Source organism: Schistocerca nitens, chromosome 3, assembly GCF_023898315.1.
Source record: "Schistocerca nitens isolate TAMUIC-IGC-003100 chromosome 3, iqSchNite1.1, whole genome shotgun sequence".
Taxonomy (NCBI): domain Eukaryota; kingdom Metazoa; phylum Arthropoda; class Insecta; order Orthoptera; family Acrididae; genus Schistocerca; species Schistocerca nitens.
The window spans coordinates 653,194,495-653,207,172 of record NC_064616.1 but is presented as its reverse complement, the minus strand read 5'-3'; the positions used below and the strand labels follow the sequence as shown (position 1 = coordinate 653,207,172).

The window sequence follows — 12,678 nt, the reverse complement described above, 5'->3', positions numbered from 1 at the left end:
TGAGTGAAACCAAAATGGTTAGCCTGTCTACCAACTTGGTGGTTCAAAACTAGCTTTTGATCAACTTTAATTCAGGAAATGATCTTCCTTTACTGCTGTTTGAGACATAACTAACAGGTACATTCTTAGACCAATCTTTATATTAGAGAGCAATCTTCTACATTTTCTAAAGGAGTGGTTGGTGGTTGTGTGACCTTTCTATGACAACATGAGTCAGTAAGCTGTATGTCAGACATTTATTAACATTAAACAAGTCCTCATCTAATGAACTATTACGAAAAGCACAAAAAAGCAACATTTGCAGGTGGGACTAGCTAAAGGTACAGACTCAAAATATGTAAAATTGCTTAGAATACATACTGATTCCAAATAAAACTGGCAACCTCACAAAAAGTTATAACAGGTGTTCTATCTTATGTGGAAATTTATTGATCCAGTAGGTAATAAATATATTAGGACACCTTACTATGGACTTCTAGAATCACACATAACTTATGATCTGTTGCTATGGGGTCACTCGTGTCATGTCAGTGACACATTACTGATTCAGAAAGAAGTTCTAAAATAATGTCAAAGGCTGGTCCAAGGAAAAATTGCCAACCTTTATTCACCAATATAAAAATGCTGACAGTTATAAATCTTTATATCTATGCATCACTGCTATGTGCTAAAAACAACATATCATAATTTAATACCAGAGAGAATATACACTGTAATGATGCTAGAAACAAAAAGATTATTGACATTCCTTGGCACAGGCTGACAAAAACAGGCAACTCTCACAAAGTGAATTATTCGAAAGTTTTTAATAAATTGCCAAATTCTCAGTAATTTTAAAAGTAGACATGAGTTTCTCCTGGCATATACAATGTTGAAATAACTTACGGGGATGAAGCCAGGTAAAATTATTGACAACGACTGATTCAAGGCAAAACTGCAGAAAATACCCACTGTGCAATGGAATTTAAAACCTCAGTTTGCAGATAAATTCCCAGAAGATAATACACACACACACACACACACACACACACACACACACACAGAGAGAGAGAGAGAGAGAGAGAGAGAGAGAGAGTTGGTGTTACCCCAGTAATTTTTACTATCAATAACTTCTTAAGTCACTCATCTTTGGTTGTGGTGGCACTAGTGTTTACACAATGTGAGTGTGTGTGTGTGTGTGTGTGTGTGTGTGTGTGTGTGTGTGTGTGTTTTATCTTACAGGAATTTCTCTGCAAAGCTAGGTTTTGAATTCCCTTGCTCAGTGCAATTGCTGCAGTTTTGACTTGAGAATGACAGGGTGGTCACACTGCATTTTTCATTGAAATATTGGCAGCGGTCAATAGTGTTACTCGGCTGCATTCCCAAAGTTATTTGAACATTTAAGTTGTACAACAGGTTAATAGAAAATACATTCTGCAATATAAGAGACTGCTTGGATCATTTCAGTATAGAAACTGACTTTGAAGATTATGACTGCCATTCTTAACAACTGGTTAATGTAGAATAAAGAATTATTACTTGTAATGTGAACATTAATTAATACAGTGATTGCTATTGTATCTTGTCATCAGTGCAAAGCTATTCCACTACATGTGATCAATGACAAATTAAGAATATGAATATGAAACTAAAACATCTTGTATATTTCCCGATATACCTTGTTGACAAATCAAATTATCTGAAATGGTATTCCCCAGCTTCAAGAGCTCAAGAATTTGCATCTGGCAACAGGAAGCACAACATTTTATTGATTCTGGCTTTCATGAAATGAGGTACTGAATAAATCACCTTTTTGGAAGTTTAACTCACTTAAAGTTGCCAAAATTGCTTTAACTGTTGTCTGATTTTATGTTTCCCCAGCATTGGAAAATTTTGAATTTTTGTCAGGTATTCATCCAGGTGTCATCACCTCTTGCCATCTTAAGGCATTCCTTTATACATATTTTCTTCTATCTCTATTATGAATTGATATTCTGGTGCAGGAAATTAAAGTGTTATCAGAAGTCATATAGATGATGCCATTCATGTGGCCAGATTAGAAACATGTCATGATATGGATATAATAGAGGGAAACATTCCACGTGGGAAAAATATATCTAAAAACAAAGATGATGTGACTTACCAAACGAAAGCGCTGGCAGATCGATAGACTCACAAACAAACACAAACATACACACAAAATTCAAGCTTTTGCAACCAACGGTTGCTTCATCAGGAAAGAGGGAAAGACGAAAGGATGTGGGTTTTAAGGGAGAGGGCAAGGAGTCATTCCAATCCCGGGAGCGGAAAGACTTACCTTAGGGGGAAAAAATGTCTGCTTGTGTCTGTGTATGTGCGGTTGGATATAGGTGTGTGTGTGAGTGTATACCTGTCGTTTTTTCCCCCTAAGGTAAGTCTTTCCGCTCCCGGGATAGCAATGACTCCTTACCCTCTCCCTTAAAACCCACATCCTTTCGTCTTTCCCTCTTTCCTGATGAAGCAACCGTTGGTTGCGAAAGCTTGAATTTTGTGTGTATGTTTGTGTTTGTTTGTGTGTCTATCGACCTGCCAGTACTTTCGTTTGGTAAGTCACATCATCTTTGTTTTTTGTTTTTATATATATATATATATATATATATATATATATATATATATATATATATATATATATATAAAAAAGCACAAGGGCTTGTAGACCGCCGACTCCAGGGCTTCTTCATAAAATGTCTCTAAAGATATAATGACCGACTACTCAAAATGCACAAACAACTCTTTTAAAAGTCTTCATCAATTTGTTAATTCAAATTCTACGCAATTTTCCAGAGGCTTCTGTAAATATGACATCAGAGAGCATGGGTTTTGAGAGGTGAATGCCGACTTAATTCAATTATATATTCACTGATAAATTCAGCCAAATAAACCAACAGAAAATAATCACATTTACATTAAACCCACAGAAAATAATCATGTTTACATCTTATATGACCATTAGAGAGCTTGACCCAGTGTATTAAAATACACACACTGTTGTGGTGTGGGCCCCTTTGTGATGTGCATCTCTATGCTGTAGCCTATATAGCCTGCACTTAATGCAGCCCTGCGTACCTTGCTTATCAGAGAGGTCAGAAAGTTTCCACTTGCCCTTAGTGACATTTTGCCTCAATGATCTAATGTTGTTTGCACATTTTGTTCTGTCTTGTGTACCATAACAGGTGGAGCATGTGTGTTGTGTAGCAATTTCTACTTAGTTTCTGTATCTCATAGTTTATGGCAACTCTTTTTTGAAAGCATTCTTTAAGCCAAAAATCGAAGTTACACTTTTTATTTTACAAGAATCAGCTTAAACCTTGTTTGTTATTATCTCTGACATATCATTTGTAACAGGTGACTACGAGGTTGTAGCAGTATGACAACAGCTGGCTTTTCTTATTATTTTAGCAAGGATAAGAAAAAAGATGTACAACTTTTGCAAACACATAAAGTTACTACAAAGATAGGGTGAAATATTGGGTAAGATTTTACTAATATAAAATTATGTAGGCCTATTTCATAATATTTTTTCTTAAAAAAACCAACAGAAACTGTATACCTGTAATCTATGTATCTTAAAATGTATATACATTTGATGGTCAGATTTCCGGAACTGCAGCCATATTCCTGGACTATACCGCCTTCGTAGTTCTCCAAAGAAAGGTTTTGTCATCTGCATCTTCTCAAAGTCAACCTAAAATAAACATTTTTGTTGAAGAGTCTCAGATACATGCATTAGCCAAGTAAAAACACAACTACTAATACTATCACTGTTTGCCACAGATAAAACATAAAACAAAAAGAAATCACATATATTAAAAACAGTTTAGAAATATTAGTGACAAATATCTAACATTAAATATGAAGCATATTTAGCACATAGGTTACATTAATATGTCCACTCCTGTAGTGTTTATGGCACTCTACTCAGAGTTCAATGTTTTGTTTCAAACAAGAGCTGCAGTCTAAGTGACAGGAAATATGACAGGATACAGTACTGGCAGAACTTTTCTCAAAAGAACCTTTCTCTGGTACAACTTTCCTTCTGTAGGGCTTTCTGCTGACATGACAATTCTATGGCAGCACATTATTCTGGCAGAAAAATACTAATCAGACTGACAAGTACTTTACTTTTGGAGAAAAAAGACTGTTGTCACATTGATGACTAGAATAATCTCACAAGGCTGTGATGCGATCTTGTACTGAGTATCTGAGAGGCAGTAAAGATGGTAAAGGCAAAAGAGATCATACATTTACCTACAACCACACAAGCAGAGGAAGATAATTTTTACATTTCATTTACTAAGTTGTGTGGTCACAGAACTCATCAGGGGCCATGAAGTTTGGATATTTTTTGAGTGCTCATTTGATGACAAACTGCTGTTGTAATGCAGCCACAATGATAAACTAAATGCAGAGGACAGTGATCATCGGGGAATAGCTCAGATTGTGTCAGTGTACAGACAGTTCTCAGTGCATAACAGAACTATCCACATGAAACTTACTGGCAGTTTCAGACTGTGAGCTAGATCCCCAGAAAAGCACACAGTTTTAATCTGCCAGGAATTTCATATCAGCACACACTTCAATAATATGTCACTTTATCCAGAACTGCCTCCTTACTGTGAGGTAGGAAACCATGCTGCCACATGAGTTCCATACATCACACAGCACAAAGATTAATATGAGCATGGGAAATTAGGATGCTCAGGTCATAGGACTGGTGAGTGTTAGTACATGTTGGCAGGCATGTACAGCATTGATACAAATGCACTGAAAATATATGATGCAACTGGGCCAGTGGGATAAAGTGCAAATAATTAGGGATATTCCAAAATGAGGACTATTTACATGGAATTTCTAGTGTGTGTGCAGTCAACTTTCACAATGCAGAGACCTCCTGGTAGGTGATGTGCATTCATTTCTCCTTATACAACACCCCACTGAGAACCTTTTTGTTCAGCAAGACAATGCAGTTCCCCACCATTCCAGAATGTGTCTTGTTAAATATTCTACCAACATGACAAAGATACTTCCTTGGCTCTTGAAATTATCTGATCTTTCTTATATTGAAGACAGCTGATAATGTTATGACATATCTGTAGGCCCTGGTGCCTAACTTCTATTCAGTCTCTTTGAGTTCTGAATGGTTGCTAAATGATCATGAATCATCATAGCTCCTTATAACTTTTTCACCATGTCAAGTCTGTGCTACAGTGCATTTCCTCACCTTCAAAATGGCACACAAGTCGTGCATCCTATTGTGATACAACATTTCATTCGCTGCACATTCATGTAAGGGATGTGGTAGATTTTCTTCAAGTTTATAAGTGTATTACTACCAAGAGGAAATGGACTTAAGAAATAATAAACTGTGTTGTAATTAATAGTGTGCTAATAGAAATAAACTTGATGGCTGTGATGTATAAGTTTTGTATTAAAAAGGGAGTTATAGAAAACTGTAATATATACCATTAAAAAGGCAGAAAGAATAAAAAAGGTACTTAATCCTCTGTTCAAAATGATACATAAAATTCAGTATTTGAAAATAACATTTCAGACACTTCATGCTTTGTTCATTTCAGTTTTTGTGCCCTCAGATGATGTAAAAAAGTCATGATGAATATGGGAATAAATTATGTGCCGCTGTAGAACACACACTGCATATCAATCAAACTCAAAATGCAGCTCAGTGCACGAAAATTTATTGTAAGACACAACATTTCTGTTAACAAAACATTTGATATATGATTTTACATTCATTTTGTTTATACTTTTTCATCCTTTGTCAATAGAACACCAAGAAAATATCTGTTATCACTGTAACTATGACAACAACATTAAACAAAACAATGCCTTATACTTTGCTTGTTGTGTAAATGAGGTCTACCTCATCAAAGTCTTCAGGTGTATTTTCTCTAGATTTATGAAGATGTTTTCAGTTACATTTTCCTGATGTGCTGGTGCAGTCAGCTAAGACAGAGGCTGTTCCTGTAGTGTTTCATGTTATGAGCAATACAAACATACAATCATTTGCTACTCATTTCAAACAATGTTTTACAGTATAATTTTACTGCCTCAGTGCTAGAATAGCCTGACAATAAAACACAAACAGTAATCAGCATACTGTACACTGATTAGTCAGAACATTATGACCACCTACCTAATAGCTGGCATGTCCACCTTTGGTGCAGATAACAGCAGTGACGTGTTGGAGCATGGAGGCAATGAGGGTTTGGTAGGTCACTGGAGGGAGTTGGCATCACATCTGTACAGAAAAGTCATCTCATTCCCGCAAATACTGGGGAGGGGGGTGATGAGCTCTGATGCCACATTCAATCACATCCCAGATGTGTTTGTTCAGGTTCAGATCTGGCAAGTTGGGAGACCAGCACATCAACTAGAACTCACCACTGTGTTCTTGGAACAACACCATCACACTACTGACCCTGTGACATAGTGCATGATCTTGTTGATAGATGCCACTGCCGTCGGGAAGCATGATCATCGTATGGTCTGCAACAAGTGAACTGGACTTCTTGGGTATCGAGGTGTCTTGCATGAGCTCCCATAGATTCCCACATGAACATTCCCCAGAGAAAGCGACTGCCAGCTTGTCTCTACCCCGCAGTAACAGTGTCAAGGAGATATTCCACTGCAAGACAATGGATTTGCACCCTCCCATTGGCATGCTGAAGAGGGTATCAGCATTCATCAGACCATGCAACATTCTGCCACTGCACCAACATCCAGTTTTAATGGTTACATATCCATTTCAGTCATAGTTGTCAATGTCATATTGTTAATAGTGGCACATGCATGGGTCGTAGGCTGTGGAGGTCCATCGTTAGGGGTGTTCAGTTCACTGTGTGTTCAGACACACAACTACTCTGCCCAGAGTTTAGTCTGATGTTAGGTCCACCACAGTTTGCTGCCTGTCCTGTTTTACCAGACTGCCCAGCCTATGAGTTTCAGCATCTGCAATGAGTGGTGGTTGCCCAACCCAACGATGTCTGGACATGGTTGCACCTTGGTTTCACCATGTAATGAAGACAATCACCACAGCACTCCTTGAAGACCCAACAAGTCTTGCAGTATGTGAAATGCTCATTCCAAGCCTCCAAGCTGTCACAATTTGCCCTCAGTGAAACTCGGATAGATTGTGTGCCCTATCCATTCCATACATGGATATCACACTCGCTGATACTACATCCATGGTGTGTGTGTGTGTCTGACTAGTAGTCATTCCGCACCAGTTGACAGGTCTATATTAATAGTAGGTTGATGGTCAATGTTCTGCTCAATTAGTGTATAATGTATCAGTAAACCTATTCACGCACAGGATCTTTAAAACACACAACACATGGCCACCTTTTGAATGGTTCTTTACCTCAAAAACATGGATTGCTGATGACTGATGGCATATATCATTTTCTGTGATGAATACTGGTAATGCCCTGTCTTAGATGACCATTGTATTCAAGTATGATGGTGCTGAGGAGAGAGGACATATTCTGGCAATGTTTTGGAGAGATGCACTAGCGTTGCTCTTTTTCAAAGGAATCATCCAGGTATTACCCTTAAAAGGATTAGATTAGATTAGATTAATACTTAAAATATCCACGGGTGTACTGCCGGTCTACAGTGTCCAACGGGCACAATATTTCGGCGATCATACATGTCGCCATCATCATGGCGACATGTATGATCGCCGAAATATTGTGCCCGTTGGACACTGTAGACCGGCAGTACACCCGTGGATATTTTGATTATCAAATTCGCCGGGAGAAACTCAAGAATCAGATTAATACTTGTTCCATAGATCATGAATACGACACTTCGTAATGATGTGGAACGTGTCGGTTGATAAAAGATGTCTGTGCAAGATATTACATTACACAAAATATTGCATGACATTAATGTTTAAGTTGCTCCTTCCCCCCCCCCCCCCCCCCTTAATTTACGAGGGCAGTTCAATAAGTAATGCAACACATTTTTTTTCTCGGCCAATTTTGGTTGAAAAAACCGGAAATTTCTTGTGGAATATTTTCAAACATTCCCGCTTCGTCTCGTATAGTATCATTGACTTCTGACAGGTGGCAGCGCTGTACGGAGCTGTTAAAATGGCGTCTGTAATGGATGTGCGTTGCAAACAACGGGCAGTGATCGAGTTTTTTTTGGCGGAAAACCAGGGCATCTCAGATATTCATAGGCGCTTGCAGAATGTCTACGGTGATCTTGCAGTGGACAAAAGCACGGTGAGTCATTGGGCAAAGCGGTGTGTCATCATCGCCGCAAGGTCAAGCAAGACTGTCTGATCTCCCGCGTGCGGGCCGGCCGTGCACAGCTGTGACTCCTGCAATGGCGGAGCGTGCGAACACACTCGTTCGAGATGATCGACGGATCACCATCAAACAACTCAGTGCTCAACTTGACATCTCTGTTGGTAGTGCTGTCACAATTGTTCACCAGTTGGGATATTCAAAGGTTTGTTCCCACTGGGTCCCTTGTTGTCTAACCAAACACCAGAAAGAGCAAAGGAGAACCATCTGTGCGGAACTGCTTGCTCGTCATGTGGCTGAGGGTGACAATTTCTTGTCAAAGATTGTTACAGGCGATGAAACATGGGTTCATCACTTCGAACCTGAAACAAAACGGCAATCAATGGAGTGGCGCCACACCCACTCCCCTACCAAGAAAAAGTTTAAAGCCATACCCTCAGCCGGTAAAGTCATGGTTACAGTCTTCTGGGACGCTGAAGGGGTTATTCTGTTCAATGTCCTTCCCCATGGTCAAACGATCAACTCTGAAGTGTATTGTGCTACTCTTCAGAAATTGAAGAAACGACTTCAGCGTGTTTGTAGGCACAAAAATCTGAATGAACTTCTCCTTCTTCATGACAACGCAAGACCTCATACAAGTCTTCGCACCCAAGAGGAGCTCACAAAACTTCAGTGGACTGTTCTTCCTCATGCACCCTACAGCCCCGATCTCGCACTGTCGGGTTTCCATATGTTTGGCCCAATGAAGGACGCAATCTGTGGGAGGCACTACGTGGATGATGAAGAAGTTATTGATGCAGTACGACGTTGGCTCCGACATTGACCAGTGGAATGGTACCGTGCAGGCATACAGGCCCTCATTTCAAGGTGGCGTAAGGCCGTAGCATTGAATGGAGATTACATTGAAAAATAGTGTTGTGTAGCTAAGAGATTGGGGAATAACCTGGTGTATTTCAATGCTGAATAAAACAACCCCTGTTTCAGAAAAAAAATGTGTTGCATTACTTATTGAACTGCCCTTGTATATCTAAAAATTCAGCCAATGAGTAGAAGGAGTTGTCATCTAGAAATTCTTTTAACTTATTTTTAAATGTTAGTTGGCTATCTGTCAGGCTTTTGATGCTGTTTGGTAGGTGACCAAAGACTTTTGTGGCAGCATAATTTACCCCTTTCTGTGCCAAAGTCAGATTTAACCCTGCATAGTGAAGATCATCCTTTCTCCTGGTGTTATAGCTATGCACACTGCTATTACTTTTGAACTGGGCTGGATTATTAACAACAAATTTCATAAGTGAATATATATACTGTGAGGTTACTGTGAGGATCCCTAGATCCTTAAGTAGATGTCTGCAGGATGACCGTGGGTGGGCTCCCGCAATTATTCTGATTACACGTTTTTGAGCAATGAATAATTTTCTACTCAACGATGAATTACCCCAGAATATGATGCCATACAAAAGCAGTGAATGAAAGTAGGCAGGGAAATCACGGAAAACCTAAATCTGGATGCTATGACAAGTATCTGAACCTCTATTTTCCCAAACATAATTTGTTTATTTATTAAACCTTGCAAAATTTGGGCCATCAGGCCCTCTGTTATGTCTAACCAGGAATTCTACATATTTTACATTACATATGTTTCTGCATCTACATCTACACAGATACTCGGGAAGCCACCATACAGTGTGCAGTAGAGGGTATCCTGTACTTCTACTTGTCATTTCCTTTCTTGTTGCACTCACAAAGAGAGCAAGGGGAAAATGACTGTATGCCTCTGTGTGAGTCTTAATGCCTTGTATCTTATCTTTGTGGACTTTACTTGCAATGTATATTGAAAGCAGTAGAATCATTCAGCAGACAGCTTCAAATAACGGTTCTCTAAATTTTCTCAATAGCGTTTCTCAAAAGGAATGTTGTGTTCCCTCCATGGATTCCCATTTGAGTTCCCAGAAGCATCTCAATAACACGTACATGCAGTTCAAACCTATTGGTAACAAATCTAGCAGCTTGCCTCTCAATTGCTTCAATGTCTTCCTTCAATCCGATGTGGTCCACATCCCAAACACTCAAGCAGTATTCAAGAATAGGTCACACCAGAGTCCTGTATGTGGTCTCCTTTACAGATGAACCACTCTTTCCTAAAATTCTCCCAAGTCTCCCTACCACAGTTCTCATATGCTTGTTCCGTCTCACATCGCTTTTCAATGTTATGCCCAGATATTTAAATGACTAGACTGTGCCAAGCAGGACACTAGCAGTACTGTATCTGACCATTACATGTTTCATCTTCCCATGCATCTGCATTAACTTACATCTTTCCACATTTAGGGCTAGCTGCCATTCATCACAACTGGAAATTTTGTCTAAGTCATCTTTTGTCTTACTATAGTCACTCAACTTTGACACCTTACCATACACCATGGCATCAGCAAACAACCACAGATTGTTATCCACCCTGTCAACCAAATCACCTATGTATATAGAGAACAACAGTGGTCCTACTACACTTCCCTGGGGCACTCCTGGTGATACCCTTGTCTCTGACGAACAGTCGCCATCGAGAACAACATACCGGGTTCAATTATTTAAGAAGTCTTTGAGCCATTCACATATCTGTGAACTAATTCCTTATGCTCATACCTTTGTTAACAGCCTGCAATAGGGCAGCATGTCAAATATTTTCTGGAAATTTAGAAATATGGAATCTGCCTGTTGCCTTTATCCGTAGTTCTCAGTATACCATGTGAGAAAAGCGCAAGCTGAGTTTCACATGAGTGATACTTTCTAAAACCATGCTGATTGGTGCACATAAGCTCCTCAGTTGCAAAAAAGTTTATTATATTCAAACTGAGAATATGTTCAAGGATTCTGCAGCAAAGTGAAGTTAGGGATATTGGTCTGGCATTTTGCGGGTCTGTTCTTTTACCATTTGGTCTTTCAGTAAGAATATTATACTACATTTAGAAATTAAAGATTACAGTAATACAGATAAAAGAAAACACACACACACACACACACACACACACACACACACACACACACACACACACACAAATACAAACACACACACACACACACAGTTTCTATTTGTACATGATTAGTACAGTATTTAGAAATTACACTAAGGTGTGATTTCAGTTATGTGTGCCAACAGCAGTGGGTATGAGAGAAAGAAGTGGAGCAGGGAGGGAAAGAAGAAAATCATAATAAATATAAAGAATATAAGGGAAACAAACATGGTGTTACTCATAGAGGAAGGAAAAGGGAACGGAACAGAACTGATTGAAGAAAAGGGCATTGACTTTGCTACTTGACAGTGGGGAAGTTGGCCTCATACATTAACTTTTGAGGAACATGTTATAAGGGTAACAAAAGGACATGCTTCAACTTCTTATTAAATGCATCTGGCCACTGAATTGTGTACAGAGTACAGGGCAACTTGTTCCAGAGGCGGACAGAAGTACAGCAAAGGAGTTTGTGGACGTATTTGTTTTGTGAGTGGGCGCAGCTAGGATATGAGATAAATGGTACATTGTATTTCAATTATGATGGCATGAAAGATGTTTAATCTCTTATGTGCGGTAATGGGGTACTTGAGAGATGAGGAGCTGGTGAAGTAGTAGCCACCACGACGACCCTAACTTGACATATGAAGCAATAACATGGTCAAATCAGTGGATGCTGCAGATGTAACACACAAGAATTCATTATTTGTTCTAACTGTCTTGTGTTTGAACTGCTCATATCATTTTGAATTACATGACAATAGTTGAGGTTTGGTAGAACGAGTGCTTGCATCATTTTACAGTTCACATCCTGTCGAAATATGTTCCAAGACTTTGTGAGGACATAGAGGTAGTCAGGAGTCTTTTGGCACATTGAGACAGAATTCTCTACCGAGCTGAGATGCTCATACAATGCTACATCCAAGTACTCACTATTTTCTGATAAAGTACTGACATACTGTCAAGCTGAATATGAGATAATTGTTTGTGGATTTTTAAATTTAGTCATTTCTCATCAATGATAAAATCTGCTACAGCTGTAAAAATTATTCATTTCTAAAAAGGGGAAGCAAACCTAGTTTCAGGACATATGTCCCATCTTCAGGTGCATATTAAAATGTGAGTCCACAAAGGATGCACAACTAAGATTAAAATAGGTTAAAATTGTGCATCCCTGGTCCATGGCATGCAAGAGAATATCCTTCATTTCTGAAAGGATACAAAGATTAAATGCAACTTTTTAGCATTTAGTGTCAGCCCCAGGATTTTCACCCATGTTACTGCTGAAAACAGATCATCATCATCATCTGTAAGACCTCAGCATTTATACCTGCAAAATGGGTAAAACTGGAGGTCGTTGGTAGACAAACTATTTTTACAGA

At 38.9% G+C, this 12,678-nt stretch overlaps 1 protein-coding gene across 1 annotated transcript in view; it reads right to left on the bottom strand.

Moving 5' to 3' along the window:
- The window catches only part of LOC126248619 (intermembrane lipid transfer protein VPS13A-like), a 764,418-nt gene that overhangs the window by 134,086 nt on the left and 617,654 nt on the right, over positions 1 to 12,678 (bottom strand). Inside the window, exon 53 of the mRNA XM_049949782.1 lies at positions 3,569 to 3,703. Coding sequence (XP_049805739.1) covers positions 3,569 to 3,703 — 135 coding nt within the window. The remainder of the gene's footprint in view (positions 1 to 3,568; positions 3,704 to 12,678) is intronic.